This window comes from Bubalus kerabau, chromosome 20, assembly GCF_029407905.1.
Source record: "Bubalus kerabau isolate K-KA32 ecotype Philippines breed swamp buffalo chromosome 20, PCC_UOA_SB_1v2, whole genome shotgun sequence".
Taxonomy (NCBI): Eukaryota; Metazoa; Chordata; class Mammalia; order Artiodactyla; family Bovidae; genus Bubalus; species Bubalus kerabau.
In genome coordinates, this window is record NC_073643.1 from 57,923,747 (window position 1) to 57,941,921 (window position 18,175).

Consider the following 18,175-nt stretch of genomic DNA (forward strand, 5'->3'; position numbering starts at 1 on the left):
TCACTTTTCACTTTCATACAGTGGAGAAGGAAATGGCAACCCACTCCAGTGTTCTTGCCTGCAGAATCCCAGGGACGGGGGAGCCTGGTGGGCTGCCGTCTATGGGGTCACACAGAGTCGGACACGACTGAAGTGAATTAGCATCAGCATTATGCACTTAATGTGTACCAGGTCCCACTGATGGGCACGCGATGAGCCCCACTCTCTTGGCCCCCAGGGGACCGCAGTCTCTTGGGAACTAGGAACATCCAGTGGGGTTGGGGTTGGGTTTAGGAGGAGCGTGGGCTTTCAGGGCTGTAGGGGCTAGAGCCCTCGCAGGGGCGGAAGCTGGGAGGGTATCTCTGGGGAGGCTTCTTGGAGGAGGTGGGACGGGGCGGGGTCGGAGAGGAGAAGGGAAGGTGTCCAGGGTGGGATGGCCAGCCGGAGCGCAGGTGCAGCAGTGGGAACCCGGAAACGGTGTCTGTGTGAGGCCGGGCCGGCAGGTGGATGGCTCCGGCCATGGGGTGACGAGCAGGGCCGGCGGCGGGAGGCGGGTCCGTGCTGATGAGGCCTGCCGCTCCTCCCGCAGGCGCTCGGACGCCAGCATCGCCTGCACGGTGCCGGGGGGCACGCTGCCGGCCATGGTGCCCGTGTGCGTGCGCTTCGAGCAGCGGGGCTGCGTGCGTGGCGGCCTCAGCTTCCAGTACATGCCGAACCCGGTCATCACGGCCATCAGCCCCCACCGCAGCCACGTCAGGTGAGACCTGGGCGCCGCCCTCCGGCCAGGGCACGCCCCGGGGCTGCTCGTGGGCTCACAGGGCTTGCTGTGCACCCCCCCACCCCTCACCCCTCACCCTGCAGTGGCGGCAGGACCATCACGGTGGCCGGCGAGCGGTTCCACATGGTGCAGAAGGTGTCCATGGCGGTGCACCACATCGGCCGCGAGCCCACGGTGAGGGCGGGGCCTGGCGGGCAGGGTGGTCACGGCCCCCGGCTGATCACGCCTCCCCGTGCCGCGTCTTCTCATCTTTGCCCCCCACCTCTCTTTCTCTCTCTCCTTCCATGTTTACCCCCCTGACTGTCCACCCCATCCCCCACTTTGGCCCCCGTGGCCTCCCTCCAGCTCTGCAAGGTCCTCAACTCCACCCTCATCACCTGCCCGTCGCCCGGGGCTCTAAGCAACGCCTCGGCCCCCGTGGACTTCTTCCTCAACGGCCGGGTCTACGCAGATGAGGCGGCGGTGGCCGAGGAGCTGCTGGAGCCCGAGGAGGCCCAGCGGGGCAGCCAGTTCCGCCTGGATTACCTCCCTGACCCACAGTTCTCCACAGCCAAGCGGGAGAAGTGGATCAAGCACCACCCTGGGGAGCCCCTCACCCTAGTGATCCACGTAGGTGCCGGCGGTGGTGGGGGGCGGGGAGGGGGGACCTAAGCATATCAGGCACGGGGCAGGGAGGTGGGGCGTGAGCGGATCCACGTGAGCGCAGGTGGGTGCGGGAGGGGTGAGGGGGGGCGTGAGCAGATCGGGCTCCGCCCCTGGACCCTGGTGAGCACCCCCTCTGCTCCCACAGAAGGAGCAGGACGGGCTGGGGCTTGAAAGCCACGAGTACCGCGTCAAGATCGGCCAGGTGGCCTGCGACATCCAGATTGTCTCCGAGAGAGTCATCCACTGCTCCGTCAATGAGTCCCTGGGCACGGCAGAGGGGCAGCTGCCCATCACAGTGAGTGGACTGGAGGCCGGAGGCAGGGGTGGTCCCCCCAGTCCTGCCCACAAGGCCCGATCACCTGCCTTGCCATCCGGGGCATCTCAGCTGAGCACCTTCACGCTCAGGAACTCAGACAGTAGAGGAAAGCAGAGCTTTATGTCCCCACTGGGCAGATGAGGAAACTCGAGGACTGAGTGACCTGTTCAGGGTCCGTGACTGGCCCCCAGCTGGGCCCAACGGGCTGGATTCTCAGAGGCCATGAGAGGCAGTCCCTGTTCCACCTGGTGGCATACCCAGAGTCTGGGCCGCCAGTCACCAGGCACAGTCACAGAGGGAGGGAAGCAGGAGAGGTGGGGAGAAGGCCCGGAAAGGGGGGTCTCTTCTGCACTGTACCTGCTTGCATGCCTCCCGGGATGGGGAGCTCACCCCCTTTCTGGCAGCACACACACCCCACAATGGCTGTGAACTGCAGAAGCTGCCTTTCACCTGAACCCCGGTCCCAGTTCTGCACTCTGAGTCCTAAGAACTCACTTGCTCCCCTGTCCTTGGGAAGCCCAACAGATACTTCAGTTTACAGGCCAGGCTCTGGGAACTGCCCGTAGTCATCACAGAACTCGTAATCACACTTCCCTGTGTTTCTCGAGTCGCCCATTCCGTGCCAGGCCCAGGACTAAGGGCTTGACGAGTGTCATCTCTTGTAGCCCTCACAGCGTCCCCAGGAGGCGGGTGGGGTTATCTCTTCTATTGATACTTGGGACATCCGAGGCTCAGAGAGGTTAGCTGACTTGCGTCAGGCCATACAGCCAGTGAGGAGAAGAGCCAGGGCGCATGTCCAGGGAAGCTACCGCTCCCTCACCACACGCCCCCACCGCCCCGACAGATCCAGGTAGGGAACTTCAACCAGACCATCGCCACGCTGCAGCTGGGGGGCAGCGAGACCGCCATCATCGTGTCCATTGTCATCTGCAGTGTCCTGCTGCTGCTCTCCGTGGTCGGTAAGGAGCCCCCCCCCAGCCTCGTGACGCCTCACGGGGCAGACCTGCCCACCTCAGCCCCCTCTGAAGATCAGTGGGTAGGACAGAGGTGTAATGGGCCGGGCACACTGAACAAAGGTGTGGAGCTGGGAGCGGGTCAGGCGCTCAGAGCGGGGTGAGGAGGGCATCCCAGCAACAGTACAAAGTGTGCAGGACGGGCGCTGTGGAGAGGTGTGCCAGCCCGGGCCCTGAGCGCCAGGCAGAGGGACTTGAAACCGTGCTCTGTGGGCTGTAGGGCTACTGAAGCTACTTCTGAAAGGGCTGCTCAGGGAAGATGACCCTACGCATTAGGTAGGCTATACCCCTATTAAAGTAATGGTCACAAAAGTATGATATTCAGTGTCGCAGGGCAGTTGGAGCCCTCGTACACCGCTGGTGGGAATTTAACTGGTGCCGCTGCTATGGCAAACTCGCCACCAATTTCCTCGAAAGGTTAGTGTTACTGCATGACCCAGCAGTTCCCTACCCTGGGCATCTGCCCTGGAGAATGAGAACACTCGTCCACACCAGCCCCTGTGCACCAAGGTTCACAGTGGCAACTGCCCAAAATGCCCATCCGCTGATGAATGGACAAAGAAAATGTGGTTTAGCCATATGGGGGAATAGTATTAAGTCATACAAAGGAAGGAAGTTCTGACACGTACTTCAGCGTGGGTGACCCTTGACATCATCATGGTAAGTGAAAGATGCCGGATATAAAAGGCTACCTCTTGTTTGGTTCCACTTATATAAAATGTCCAGAACAGGTAAATCAAAAAACACAAGGCAAATTAGTGGTTCCTAGAGGCAGGAGGAGGGTGGATAGGGACTGAGCACTTGTGGTCGTGGGTCTCCTAGGGGCAGGAAAAGTGTGCTAAAATCAGATCGAGGATGGTTTCACAACCCCATAATATACTAGAAGGCAGTGAATTGTATACGTAGATAGATTAGATGGTGTGTGTATTATCTCAATGAAGCTGGTTTTTAAAACGCAATGTATTCAATGTCGAAAATTTTAGGGAAAACAGAGATAGAATATATAAATATCTTTCTGCTAAAAGAGAAGAGAAATCACCCATAATTCTCGTATCTAGAGAAATCCACTGTTGATCACTAGTTTATGCTTTTTGCTCCACAAGTAATTTACTTTTTCAATTAACTGTATTAGAGTTAATTTACAACATGGTGTTAGTTTCAGGTGTGCTGCAAAGTGACTGAGTTACACACATTCTTCTTCCATGTCGGTTACTACACAGTATTGAGTGGAGTTCCCTGTGTTATACAGGAGGCCCTAGTTGGTTATCTATTTTATATAAGTAGTGTGTATACGTCAATCCCAAACTCCTGATCTATCCCTCCCCTCACCTTTCCCCTTTGGTAACCACAAGTTTGTTAAAGTCTGTGAGTCTTTCTGTTTTATAAATAAGTTCATTTGTATTATTTTTTATAGCATATGATTTTTGTCTAACTTCCTTCACTTTGAACAATAGTTTCTAGGTCTATCCATGATGCTGTAAATGGCATTATGTCCTTCTTCTTTATGGCTGAGTAATATTTCATTGCATCATCTTTATCCACTCCTCTGTCAATGGTCATGTAGGTTGCTCCCATGTCTTGGCTATTGTAAATAGTGCTGCAATGAACATGGGGGTGCATGTATCTTTTGGAAATTATGATTTTCCCTGGATATATGCCCTGGAGTGGAATTGCTGGGTCATATGGTAGCTCTCTTTTTAGATTTTAAAGGTACTCCATACTGTTCTCCATAATGGTGGCACCAGTTTTCATTTCTACCAACAGTGTAGGAGGGTTCCCTTTTCTCCATACCCTCTCCAGCATTTACTGTCTTGTAGACTCTTTGATCGGAGAAGGCAATAGCACCCCACTCCAGTACTCTTGCCTGGAAAATCTCATGGATGGAGGAGCCTGGTGGGCTGCATGTAGTCCATGGGGTCTCGAAAAGTCAGACACAACTGAGCGACTTCACTTTGACTTTTCACTTTCATGCATTGGAGAAGGAAATGGCAACCCATTCCAGTGTTCTTGCCTGGATGATCCCAGGGACGGGGGAGCCTGGAGGGCTGCCGTCTATGGGGTTGCACAGAGTCGGACACGACTGAAGCGACTTAGCAGCAGCAGCCTCTTTGATGATGGCCATTCCGACCAGTGTGATGTGGTGATAGGGAGTCGTTTAGATTGCAGTTCTCTAATCAATGTTCATGTGCCTCTTGGCCACCTGTATGTCTTCTTTGGAGAAATGTCTATTTTAGGATCTTCCACCTGTTTGTTGATGGGGTAGTTTGCTGTTTTTGGTGTTGAGCTGAGTGAGCTGCCAGAGGAGCTGAGGCTTGCAGGCAGGCTGTATCCCTTCCACCCAGGCCCTGCACACGGCAGGTAATGACACACTCTCTGACACCAAAGGGATCGCAGGCCTGACCCACCTCCCTGCTGCCCACAGCCCTGTTCGTCTTCTGCACCAAGAGCCGCCGCGCCGAGCGCTACTGGCAGAAGACGCTGCTGCAGATGGAGGAGATGGAGTCCCAGATCCGGGAGGAAATCCGGAAAGGTAGTGGGGGCAGCCACGTGGGACCTCAGGCCTTGGCGTTGCCCCCTGATCCACTCACGGCCACCTGCCTGCCCGCCAGGCTTCGCAGAGCTGCAGACGGACATGACGGACCTGACCAAGGAGCTGAACCGCAGCCAGGGCATCCCCTTCCTGGAGTACAAGCACTTCGTTACCCGCACCTTCTTCCCCAAGGTCAGGGCAGGCTCCCGCCGGCTGGCGATACCTCAGGAGTTCCTTGAGCAGTGCGAAACCTGCACACCCACCTATGGCAGCCCAGCCACCTTCCCTGGCCGCCCTGCCTGGCCTGCCGAGGGAAAGGGCCCAGGTTCCACTGCCCCACCCCAACTTGCTTTCTCTGCTCACTTGCTGTTTGAGTGTGCCTACTGAAGCCAGCTGTCAGCCCCGCTTTCCTCTGGGGTGCTGGGCCATCCCCTCTCCATCTCTTCCTCCTGTGCACTGGACTCAGTCCCCTCGCTTCCATGCCTCCTCGTGCTGTTCCAGGGGCCGCTGCCCCGTCCCCACCTTCCTCGGCCTGTCAGGAATATCTCTGCGGGTGGCCCCACCCTCCTCTGGGACACCAAGCCCCTGTTGGGTCCCCTCAGGCCTCTCTGCCTTGTTTCCTCCTTCCACGCTGAGCTGCTTTAGCTTCTTCTTATGCCTGTGCACTCCAGCTTTGCCACCCATGGACTTCAGGCTGGTTCCGCTTTTCCTCCAGGAAGCCCCCTGGGACTCCCCTCCCCTCTCCTCTGGAGTCCTGTGGCCCCTGGGCGTGGCCCACTGCCTCTTCTTCCAGTCGAAAGGATTGTGCGTTTGTGGGGCAGCCCCTGCGTGAGTCAGGGGGGTGCGCGGCCCTGCTGAGACGCTGGGTGTCTGCTCCACAGTGCTCCTCCCTCTACGAAGAGCGTTATGTGCTCCCCTCCCAGACCCTCAACTCCCAGGGCAGCTCCCCAGTGCAGGAGACCCACCCACTGCTGGGAGAGTGGAAGGTGAGTAGCCCCCCACCTGTACACACACACACACACACACACAAGGGCTCCTTCGGGGCACCCCCACCTCTCTCTGGGCCCTGCTTTCTAGTTATCTGATCCGTTGATCCTAATCTTGGGAAGTTGGGAGGAACTTGCCATTGTAAGGTAGCGAGCTCTCCATCCCAGCAGGTAGTCAAGTGGCTATTCAGGGTATTCTACATACTGACTCCCAGACCACAGAGGGGAAAGGGTTGGGTCCCCCGAACATCTCTTTCCCCCTGCTGCCTAGAGAACAGGAGAGGGTTCCCCATACAGGGATATGGGGTTGCCTTTGGGCACCCTCACCTGAGCCCCCCTTTTCAACTCAGCTGAACCATTGTTCCTGGTCACAGGGAGTTAGGCATCTCCCACTAATAGGTAATGAGCTCCCCATCCCGGGAAGCATTCAAGGTGCCACTCTGGGCATCCCGAGTGCTCAGACGTGGGACCCCATCAACATCCCTCACCGCTTGTTCCCTGCAGATCCCCGAGAGCTGCCGACCCAACATGGAAGAGGGCATCAGCCTGTTCTCCTCGCTGCTCAACAACAAGCACTTCCTCATCGTCTTCGTCCATGCGCTGGAGCAACAGAAGGACTTCGCAGTGCGGGACAGGTCAGGCTGCGGTGCGGGCTCCGGGGAAGGACAACGCATCCTGGGTCCACTGGGCTGGATCCAAGCCTGGGGCAGTTTGCAGAGCACCATGTCCTTGGGGCAGCCAGCATCTCCCCTGAGGCCTTGGCCCCCTTCCCCATTCTGCCCCTTCCTGGTCCTGCCTGCCCAGGACAGGGCTTGTGGGCATGGTGGTTACTGTGCATGGTAGGGAAGGTAGGCTTTTCTCCAGGGAGATTTCTGCCGCATAGGCCTCATCCAGTGACGAGGGGAGCCCCCGCGGTGTGGTCCTCAGGGTCCCGGGGCCTCGCGGTGCGGCTGACTCCCCACCCCCACACCTGCCCACAGGTGCAGCCTGGCCTCCCTGCTGACCATTGCACTCCATGGCAAGCTTGAGTACTACACAGGCATCATGAAGGAGCTGCTGGTGGACCTCATCGACGCCTCGGCCGCCAAGAACCCCAAGCTCATGCTGCGGCGCACGGAGTCCGTGGTTGAGAAGATGCTCACCAACTGGATGTCCATCTGCATGTACAGCTGCCTGCGGGTGAGGGCGCCGGGCAGCCGTGCCCCTGCCCCGGAGGTCTCACTTCCTTTTATCTTCCCGCCACCTCTGCCAGGACCGGTGACTGTGGTCTCTGCACACGTGTGGGAAAGGGGCTGGCCCACAGGGTCCGTTTACGGGTAGGGGAATCGAGGCTCAGAGCTGCCCTGGGAACAGAGGCCGTGTCAGGGGCTTTGTGTCAGGAAGACACTCTTCTCAGCCCCCGGGCCCTCCCTGGCATGCCTTTGAGTCCAGCTCTGCCACCTCCCTGCTGGGTGACCTTGAGCAGCTTGCTTGCCCTCTCTGAGCCTCGGCCATGAGGATGCCACTGCTACCTGGAAAGGTTGCTGGTGCAATAAAACGAATGCGGCCACCCAGGTTGGGCGATGTCTGAGCTGGGAGTCCAGGGAGATGCCCTGGGTGTGGCAGTGGGAGGGCTGAGTGGCGCCAGGATCAAAAGGAAGGTGTGAAGCAGGCAGCCGCGGAGGGGTTGGTGGAACGGGGTGTGAAGGGTTCCAGGTGGGGGCCACAGGCTCGGGGCTGGAATCTGGAGAGTGGGCAGCTGGCTTCAGCCTCTGACCGCACCCCCCCTCCCCGCCCCCCAGGAGACGGTGGGGGAGCCCTTCTTCCTGCTCCTGTGCGCCATCAAGCAACAGATCAACAAAGGTTCCATCGACGCCATCACGGGCAAGGCCCGCTACACGCTCAACGAGGAGTGGCTGCTGAGGGAAAACATCGAGGCCAAGCCCCGGGTGAGCTGGCTCGGAGGGGTGGGAGGGGCTCCCGGCTTTGCTCCTGACACCCCCGCCCGCAGGCTGCCTGCCCGTCCGGTCGGTGAGCAGCTGCTGAGCCCCCCGTCTCTCTCCTGCAGAACCTGAACGTGTCCTTCCAAGGCTGCGGCATGGACTCGCTGAGCGTGCGTGCCATGGACACGGACACGCTGACACAGGTGAAGGAGAAGATTCTGGAAGCCTTCTGCAAGAACGTGCCCTACTCCCAGTGGCCGCGGGCCGAGGATGTTGACCTAGGTGGGCAGGGTCGGGGGGCAGCCGGCAGGCCCTGTTCGGTCAAATGGTCTCCAGCCACTCTGCCACATGTGCGCCGTCCGGGGCTCTAGGGACGCGGAGACGGTGCCCATCAGCTGGGAGCTCATGTTGGGGCTGGGTGGTGAGTTCACCGCAGGTGATGACAGCCCGATGGGCAGGAGAGGCCGGCCTGGCCGCTCCGACTGCCCAGTGCCCGCCCCGAGGATGGCTGTGCGGAGCCCTGGCTCCGTGCCCCAGCCTGGCACCCCCACCCAGCCTCCCAGATGCAGTAGAGGCTCAGAGAGCTCTGGGGGCCCTCCGCTTCTCTCCCCGTGGGTGGGCGTCCTGGCCCTCACCCCCGGCCCCCTGCCCCCAGAGTGGTTCGCCTCAAGCACCCAGAGCTACATCCTGCGGGACTTGGACGACACCTCGGTGGTGGAGGACGGCCGCAAGAAGCTCAACACGCTGGCCCACTACAAGGTGGGCTCCGACCCCACCCACCCCGCCCCGCCACACCGCGCCGCCCTCCTGACCTCCACCCTCTGACAGCAGCCTCTCTCCCCGTCAGATCCCCGAAGGCGCCTCCCTGGCCATGAGCCTCACAGACAAGAAGGACAACACGCTGGGCCGAGGTAGGCCTGCGGACGTGCTGGGCCCTCCTGCGCAGCCCCGGGGGGAAACTGAGGCTTCCAGGGGCAGGGCTGGGCGCGGCGCCCCGCCGCAGTGCTGCTCGGGCGGGGCCTGTGGCCAGGCCTCCTCGGCACTGGGTTCCTGCAGGCAGCCGAGAGGGGCCCCAGGAGCGGGGAGGCGATTTTAAGAGGTCTGGGCGGGCGCCAGGCCGCCATCGGCTGTGTCCCTGCCTCACACCCGCATCCCTGCCTTCAGCTGCCCCAAGCTTGGGGGTCCTAGGCTCCTGGGGACGTTGGGGTCCATTCCAGCAGCTGGTGAGGTCTAGGCTCGGGGGCAGTGGGCCCTCGTGGGGAGCTGCCCCATGTCCATCTGTGATTGTCTCCCTGCCTCTCCTGTCCCCTTGTGGACGCCGTTCTGTCTCTCAGCACCTCGGTCTGTCTGAGCCTCCTTCTATGCGTGTCTCTTGAGCTCTCGCTCTCAGCTGTCTTTCTGTGCATTTCTGTCTTCTCTATACACGTCTGTTTGGCTCTCCCCATCTCTCTGGGTTTCTTTCTCCAGCTTTTTGCCTCCGTTTCTCGTTTGCTCGCTCTCTCTCCCCCCGCTCCTGGGTCTTGTTTATTTATCGTGTGTGTTTCCCTCTCGCAGTGAAAGACTTGGACACGGAGAAGTATTTCCACTTGGTGAGTGCCCTGCCTCCGGCCCTGAGGGTGCCCGCCCCTCACTGGGAGTGGACTTGGCCTCCTGCCGCCCTGGGCCTCTGGAGGCTGTGCTCCCAGGCCTGGGGAAGGCTGGGCTGGGGAGTGTGCAGAGCCAGGCGCCCACGGGGGCCGGGTAGGGCCTCCCAGGGGCGGCTGAGGGTGGTGTCCGGCAGCAGCACTGACCGAGCCCCGGCCTCCCAGGTGCTGCCCACGGACGAGCTGGCGGAGCCCAAGAAGGCCCACCGGCAGAGCCACCGCAAGAAGGTGCTCCCGGAGATCTACCTGACCCGCCTGCTCTCCACCAAGGTGCTGTGTCCCCACTCCCGGGGGTCAGCTGGGAGCACACGCTGGGGGAGGGGGGACAGCTCTTCCCCTGCGAGGCCAGCCGCACTCCCAGCCTGAAGGGTGCCTGGCAACAACTTCTCTGTCCGCTGGTGTGACAGAGAAGGCAGTAGTGGCCCAGGAACGTCCCCAAGGCCACATGGCTAGGGGCAGAGAGCCCACACCCCAGCCCACCAATTCCCTGCTCTGTGTCTGAGTCCCTCCGACACTCCTGTGCAGTGGGTTTCACCAACCCATTTCACAGACAGGAAAACAGAGGCACCGAGTGCTTAGGAGACCAGCCTGGGGCTACACAGCTTCCCATTCACCCAGCACTGCTCAGCCCCAGCACCACGGGCTCCCCACAGCCGCCAGAGGTGCCTGTCACCAACCCCACCCCCACCCCCCGCGTGTTCCTGGGCTGATGGCCGCCACCCACTCCCCTGCAGGGCACGCTGCAGAAGTTTCTGGATGACCTGTTCAAGGCCATCCTGAGCATCCGGGAAGACAAGCCCCCACTGGCCGTCAAGTACTTCTTTGACTTCCTAGAAGAGCAAGCCGAGAAGAGGGGCATCTCAGACCCTGACACGCTGCACATCTGGAAGACCAACAGGTGGGAGGCCCTCGGGGGGGGGCCGGTGAGGGGCGGGGCTGCTTCACTGGCTCACGCAGGCAGCAGTGGGGTTGGGGTTCAGAGCTTGGGTTTAGTCCCTTATGCCACTCCAAGCTGTGTGAGCTTGAATAAGAGACTTAACTTCTCTGAGCTTTAGTTTCCCCCAGCTGGAAAACCAGTAAAAGGAATCCACCTTACTTGTAAGGATTAACTAGACATGAGCATTGTCTAAATTTCGCCCCGTCGTCCCTCCCCCCACCCCTCCCCCTTGGGTGGGCACTGTCGGCTCCGTTTTGCAGACAAGCACGCTGAGGCTCCCGGAGACGCTCGTGCCTCCATCACATCCCTCCTTGGAGGCACGTGTTAGCTTTCCAGACACCCAAACCCCAACAGGAAGCTGTTGAAAAGTTCAGCCTGACCCTCAAAAAGAATTGCCACAGACACAGAAGTTTCCCTGTTGTTGCAGGGGCTGCTCTGAGCCAGTGGTGGTGGGGGGGGGGTGAGTGTGTACCCCTGTCCCAGGCCCCCAGTCACTGGGGAGGCGGTTTTACCAACCCTCCGGCCGTCTTAGGCCTCGCTTACTCTCAGCCCTTCCTGGTGACCCAGCTAATGATGGACTGACTCCCCGCAGCCACACAGGGCTGGAGGAGGAGCCACGGGCTGCCAGGCAGGGCGGAGGCTCTAATGAGAACCAGGATTGGGCCCTGGCTCCCGGCTCCTGCGTGTGAGCAGGAGGCTCCGCGGGGAATGGGGCGGGCAGCAAGGGCCAACTCAGGGCCCCTCCACGCAGGAAACCCGGCTCCCAGCCCCTCTGCCGTGACCCCCCCACTCCCTGCCAGCTAGGGACAGTCACCATCCCCATTTGTGGAGGAGACACCGAGGTTCCCATAGCTTCCATCCAGTCTCCGCTGACCTCGGGAGCAAAGCCAGCCTGTCCTCTTGGCCTGCCGGCCTCCCTGGCCGAGCCCCCATCAGTGACTGCTTCCTCCGCGACCCACCCTTGGGTGGGGCTCATGCCACTGCCTCCCTCTGTCCCCTAGCCTTCCTCTGCGCTTCTGGGTGAACATCCTGAAAAACCCACAGTTTGTCTTTGACATAGAGAAGACGGACCACATCGACGCCTGCCTCTCCGTCATTGCTCAGGCCTTCATCGACGCCTGCTCCATCTCTGACCTGCAGCTGGGCAAGGTCAGCTGCTGTGGGCGGGCCGCCTGGTACCATGGGGCCAGCGGACTTTTCTGGGAGGGCAACTGGAGGACCTCAGATGTGGGTGAATGGGGTCATCAGACGGGGGTTCTCCCGGAAACAGGCACCCACAGTCACAAACTCCAGGGCTGCAGCTGCCTCAGCTGTGCCCAGCACCAGCTCCCAAATCTTCAGGCCCTAGAGCCAGGGGGGGAGAAGCCAGGTGGGCATGGAAAGCCCGTGTGGTCTGATACAGTGTCGGCGACCAGCCAGGCTCCAGGTGACACCCCTGATGGTCAAGAGCCACCTGGTGGGCACTGAGGGTGGCCAGAGGAGACCCCTGAGAGAGAGGGGACTGTAGGGAGAGGGTGCAGCAGGCCCGAGAGAGCCTGGCTCTCCAGGCTGAGGGGCTGTGAGTGTTCATGAGACGGGAGTTAGACCTGGCCCTGCCATTAGCCTGTAACTTTTAGAGACAGACCACAAAAATGGCAGAAAACGCCATCACCTCTCACAGGCTATCTGGGAGAGCAGGACGCCCATGACAGACAAAGAACCGGGAGCATACTTGGCACGCTTCGCTCTCGGGAGTAGGAAGCACGTGCTGGGAAATATTCCACTGAGACAGCAGTCAGGCTTCCAGAAATCTTAGCCACCGAGACCCATAACCCTCGGCAAGGACACAAACTAAACAGCCTGCGTGTCCAAGAGCTGGCACGAGCCCGTGCACTTTCCCTTCCAAGTAGGCCCCCCGTGGAGTCATCACCCTGAGAGTCCTGCAGAAAACGGGGCAGAGGACGGGGGTGGGAGCCCCCGGGGCAGAGCCTGCAGCGCAGGGACGCTGGCTCAGGGACGGCCCCGTGTGTGCCGCGGCATAGACGCGGGCCGGTCCAGGAAGAGCCGAGTCTGCTGTCTCCAGCCAGCGTCTTACTTCCTGGCTCCTCTCCGCCCACCCAGGACTCGCCAACCAACAAGCTGCTCTACGCCAAGGAGATCCCCGAGTACCGGAAGATCGTGCAGCGCTACTACAAGCAGATCCACGACATGACCCCGCTCAGCGAGCAGGAGATGAACGCGCACCTGGCCGAGGAGTCGCGGGTGCGGCCGGCTCCGTGGGGACCTCGCCGGGAGGATGGGGGGTGGGGGCCAGGACTTGACCGTCAGAGCCGGGGGCGGTGTGGGGCTGTGTACAAGCAGCAGGTCTTGACTGGGCTGGGCCTGGTTCGGACCATGGAGTCTCCACTGCAGTCCAACTCCCGCCCTGTCTTTCCTCACAGAAATACCAGAATGAGTTCAACACCAATGTGGCCATGGCAGAGATCTACAAATACGCCAAGAGGTATCGCCCGCAGGTGAGCGGCCCCCAGTGTGAGGCCCAGGGCACTCTCCCCCCACGTCGGCCCTTCCCACCCGCTCATGGAAACCCGGCGTGAGCGTGGGGCTCAGGTACTCCGGGCCCCAGCACGTCTGATTGTGCTGTGGGTGTGGCCGCCAGCACTGGGAATCCAGGCCACGTGTGTGTACTCCCCCCACATGTGTGGTGGGACTGGGGTGGGGGTGTCCTCGGCCCTGAACTAGCTCCTCTGCCGACCACCCCCCTCCACCGCCCCAGATCATGAGCGCCCTGGAGGCGAACCCCACAGCCCGGAGGACCCAGCTGCAGCACAAGTTTGAGCAGGTGGTGGCCCTTATGGAGGACAACATCTACGAGTGCTACAGCGAGGCCTGAGCCTGGGGGCCGGTGGGCGGGCGCCCCCCGCGACTTCACTCTGCCCCCCCACCCCCGCCCCGCGTGCCTCCGACGCCAGCTGGGAAAGGATGCTGCACCAGGGGCTTTTTCTGAGCCCGGCAGAGGAGCCCCCGGTCCCGGCCCCTCAGGCACCATCCCCTCCCACCTGCCCTCAGACCCCAGCTCCAGGCTGAGGCCTTGAACGTCGTCCACCCAGCACAGCCTGGATGGTGCCGCCCCCAACTCGCTCTGTCCCGGCCCAGCGCCTCCGAGGCCACCGACGGGCAAGGAGGGCCGCCTGGGCCCCAGGCCACAGCCAGAAACGCTACCTCATCCTGCCTGGCAGAGGGGGAGGCCCCGTGACCCAGCCCTCAGTTCGCTTCTGCTTCCACCACCAAGACGTCGCCCCCCGCCATCTCCACTCACCTGTGGAGCCTAGCCCGCTCCCGGCTTCCAGCGGACACCAGCGGAGCAGGCGGCGTCCACGGCCCGCGGGAGGCTCCGTGCTGTCCTGGGAGCCAGGCTGAGGCCGGGGGCCATCCCGGGGGGGCGGGGGTGGGAGGGGGCGGGGGAAGGGAGCTGAGTTGCACCAAGGCTGTAGCTGGGCTACGTGATCTTGCTGGAAGTGTTTCTAAAGATAGCACCACTTTTTGTTGTTGTTTTTTTAAAAGAAGCTTTTATATATTAAAGAAACTTATCACGCGCCAACTGTGAATAGCTGCCGCTAGTGTGGAGGCCCCGGGAGGGTCCCCCGGGGCTCCCAGCGCAACACTGGAAATGACTGTTCCAGGGGCGGCGGACCCGGCGGAGACGCCCCCACCCCGAGATCATCGCCCTTTCTCTTCTGTCAGAAGCGGCCGCCTGGGGCTGGCCTGGTCAGTGCCTGGACGGCCTGTGGCCCACGGGGGCGGGGCTGGAGGGGGAGGCCGGGACGCTCTGGAACCTTCTTTATAATAAAAGCCTGATGGGAAAACCTGCCGTGAGCTCCAGCCTTTATCCTGAAGTGGCCTGCTTGTAGCAGACAGGAGGGCGGGGGGCCTGGCTTGGGACCCCGCCCATCCCCCTTCGTGAGAGGCAGGTAGACACTAACCCTTGCTTCTGAGCAGCCTCGCGGGGTAACCACGCCGGTGCCCGCTGGCCGCCAGGACGAGGTCACAGCAGCTGTGTCTCACCTCCCGCTTCCCCTAACCTGCTTATCCGTGTAACAGGCCGTGAGGAGAATGTGTCCCCATTCTACAGATGTAGAAACTGACTCTTGGCACAGTCGAGGACTCTCCCAGGTCTTGGGATGTGGAGGACGACATGCCAGTGTGCACAGGCCCTCATTCCTCTGTTCCACACTTCTCCAGCTGGCGTGTCCACGGTGCCCCCCAGAGTGCATGGGGAGCTCCAAGCTGACCACCCTGGAAAGAGACTGGATGTTTATATGCTCATCCTGCATTTGTCATCAGTCTTGACAAATATGCATGGGCTTCCCCGGTGGCTCAGATAGTAAAGAATCACCTGCAGCGCAGGAGATCTGGATTCAATCCCTGAGTCAGGAAGACCCCCTGGAGAAGGGAATGGCAACCCACTCCAGTATGCTTGCCTGGAGAATCCCATGGACAGAGGAGCCTGGCGGGCTACAGTCCAGAGGGTTGCACAGAGTCAGATACAACTGAGCAACTCACTTAACACTTTGACAAACATGTACCATCAACCCTGTTATGCAGATGAGGAAATGCAGACTGCTCCGGGCTGGTATATCCCTGGACTCTTCAGCCACTGTCCTTGACTTGGGATCAGCAAATACTATGGAGACCCCCACCCTGCTTGCCCCCCAGTTGGCTCTGGGCCTGAGCTGGGGCTAAAGGTCACTGAGCCCCAGGAAAGGTTACTAGAGGACCAGCCCCAAATTAGAAGCGGCTTAAGTTTTTTTCCTTTTAGGAAAGAGAAATAACCACACATATATATCAGGAGTAAGAACTAGGACAGAAACATGTACAATTTAAACAAAACCCCAGCAACACCAGTTCTAGAATTAATGAGCACAGAAAAGTGAGGAGAGAAAAGTAAACAATTTTTAGCTTTAAAAATAGCCTCTTCCTGTCCTGCCTTCTGGGTGGAAAGAGATTATCTTTTCAAATTTTCTATTCTGATCACTGATGCCTTTTTATTAAGCAGCAGATTTTCTAATGTGAGTTATTGACACATTTGATGGGGGTTTTTTTTTGGGGGGGGGAGGTGTGATTCTAGAATGAATGCATGCTTTCTGCAAAACTGTCAAGGAGGACAGAAAGCACGGAGAAGATAAAACCCACCCTAACCCACTCGTGGTCTGAATCTCAGAGAATCTTGTCCCAAAGCCCAAATCGTGTGCCTGTCTGGGCCGTGGGCAGACGGGTAGGAACTGTAATCAGGACGTGCTCCATCCTGCAAGCTGCCTTTTCCCCATGCGGCCTTTCGTCAGCACCATCTTTCTATGCCATTAAATATTCCACAGCCTGTTTTAATGCCTGATTAACATGCGAGTCCTCCTTGAAGTTTAAGGATGCATTTGCAAGTAGAGGAAATCTCCCGTTTCTGGGGTCATCTGCTCACCACCCCCAGTCCTTGCCTGGGCCCCCGAAGGCTTGCCTTGCAGCTCCAGGTGTCCCTTGGCTCCATCTGCGGGTCACAGGAGGTGGGGACTTCGGCGGACTGTCTGTCCTCAAGCCTGGGAGCAGGCTTTCCCGAGTCTCGTGGGTGCTCCATGCTGTCGGACCTTGACCAGGTCGGGGCTCCTGGCTGGCCCCCAGCTCGTAGAGGTGCCCAGTGATGCCCACCCCCAAGAATCTGCCCCGCGTGCCTCCCACAACTGGACCCCTCTCGGGAAAGTGCTAGCCCAGCTCCCTGCCAGCTACTCACGGTGCCCTTGGGGGCTCTGCCGGCAGCCCCATGACAGAGGCCCCAGGGAAGCCACAAGGCCCGACAAAGCCTCGCGTGGGATTGGCGAGGCGAGGGCGGGGCTGAGAGGAGGGGAGGGAGGGAAGACGACGCTGGGCTGCCTCAGTTTCCCTCTGTGTCCATCTGCCCCGTCCAGTTGACCTCTGATGCCCCTCAAATCCACTTGTTGGTCTCCGCCCCCCATCCCTGGCTCAGCGGTCACCCCTCATCTGGACCATCTCTCAGCAGCCTTCGGAATGAGCTGAGTTCTCACCCCACCAGGTGGGTGCCGAGCAGGTACTCGTGTGGACCCCACATTATGGACTCATCACTGACCCCTTTCTACACACAGTCCCTCAACAAATCCCATCCACCAAGAGTAAAGATCTACCTAGCATCCACCACTTCTGACCCCTCCCTCTGTGGCCAGCCACCCCTCAGCTGGACCATAGCAGGGGCCACCACCCTGGCTTCCCTCGTAGCTTAGACGGTAAAAGACTGCCAGCAATGCAGGAGACCCAGGTTCGATCCCTAGGTTGGCAAGATCCCCTGGAGAAGGGAATGGCTACCCACTCCAATATTCTTGCCTGGAGAGTCCCAGGGACAAAGGAGCCTGGCGGGCTACAGTCCATGGGGTTGCAGAGTCAGACACGGCTGAGTGACTCACACACACACACCACCCTGGCCTCCTGTGGCTGCCCATGTCCCCCTGCAGGCACTCAGCTGCTCAATGGCCTCAAATGGGCATTTATCACAATTAAAACCCAAATTTCTTACCCTGGCTCACGAGGCCCTTCAGGATCTAACCCTGTCCACCCTGCAGCTTTTGTTACAGTGTCTACTGCTGCATAACAAACCACCTCAGTATACTCACAGCGCTCGTGCGTCTGTGATCAGGGCAGGGCTCGCGAGGGAAGGCCCGTCCCATGGTGTCAGTGGGGCCGCTCAACAGGGGCAGAAGATCCAGTTCCTGAATGGCGCATGCCCAGCAAATTGGTGCTGGCTGGTCAAGGAGCTCAGTTGGGGCTGAGAACTGGGGTGTCTCGATTCTCATCCAACGGCTATTTAGGCTTCCCCACTGCATGGCGGCTGAATTCTAAGCACAAGTATTAAAAAACGGAAAAGCAACCCACACGCAGGAAGCAGAAGCTGCCGGTCTCTTGAACCCTGGGCCCAGAAAGTGTCCCAGCGTCATCTCCTTAGTACCCGATTCAAGCGATCACAAAGCCCAGAATGAAGGTGCAGGGAGGCAGACTAAACCTCCTCGTGCAGAGTGTCACATATGTTTAAAAATAACCCCAGCCCTCACCTCTGCACCTCCGGGTACCATCTCTGTGTGGCCTTTAGCTTATGAGCTGCCCTGACTTCCGTAGCTCTCTCCCAACCCAGGGCCCCCGCACTTCCACTTCCTTCTGCAGATTCCCGCAGGACCCACAGTCCTGCTCAGTGACTAGTCCAGTGATCCATACTTCCTCTCAGCTCCTCTAATCCTTCCTCTCTGCAGCCACAGACTCCTTCTTAACACACGTCAGTCTCTCCCCAGCCTGTAACCCTCCCTGGCTCCCACTGCCCCCAAGATGACGCCTGCCTTCCCTAGCCTACTCCGCCACGCCTTGCTGCTCCATCCCCAAGGCCCAGGGGCTCATGCCA

The 18,175-nt window shown here is 59.9% G+C and overlaps 1 protein-coding gene across 2 annotated transcripts in view; it reads left to right on the forward strand.

The window, feature by feature from the left end:
• The window catches only part of PLXND1 (plexin D1), a 49,015-nt gene extending 34,692 nt beyond the window's left edge, over positions 1–14,323 (forward strand). Inside the window, exons 16-36 of one of the 2 annotated variants that reach the window (XM_055557595.1) lie at positions 569–736; positions 841–931; positions 1,103–1,366; positions 1,548–1,697; positions 2,563–2,677; positions 5,154–5,261; positions 5,341–5,453; positions 6,143–6,247; positions 6,752–6,882; positions 7,228–7,426; positions 8,029–8,175; positions 8,295–8,451; positions 8,825–8,928; positions 9,017–9,080; positions 9,724–9,758; positions 9,978–10,082; positions 10,547–10,710; positions 11,751–11,898; positions 12,850–12,990; positions 13,170–13,244; positions 13,505–14,323. In XM_055557595.1, the coding sequence (XP_055413570.1) occupies positions 569–736; positions 841–931; positions 1,103–1,366; positions 1,548–1,697; positions 2,563–2,677; positions 5,154–5,261; positions 5,341–5,453; positions 6,143–6,247; positions 6,752–6,882; positions 7,228–7,426; positions 8,029–8,175; positions 8,295–8,451; positions 8,825–8,928; positions 9,017–9,080; positions 9,724–9,758; positions 9,978–10,082; positions 10,547–10,710; positions 11,751–11,898; positions 12,850–12,990; positions 13,170–13,244; positions 13,505–13,621 (2,701 nt within the window). In that variant the 3' untranslated portion in view covers positions 13,622–14,323. The remainder of the gene's footprint in view (positions 1–568; positions 737–840; positions 932–1,102; positions 1,367–1,547; positions 1,698–2,562; positions 2,678–5,153; positions 5,262–5,340; positions 5,454–6,142; positions 6,248–6,751; positions 6,883–7,227; positions 7,427–8,028; positions 8,176–8,294; positions 8,452–8,824; positions 8,929–9,016; positions 9,081–9,723; positions 9,759–9,977; positions 10,083–10,546; positions 10,711–11,750; positions 11,899–12,849; positions 12,991–13,169; positions 13,245–13,504) is intronic. The other variant, XM_055557596.1, reaches the window with a different exon arrangement.
• The last annotated feature ends 3,852 nt before the right edge of the window (positions 14,324–18,175 follow it).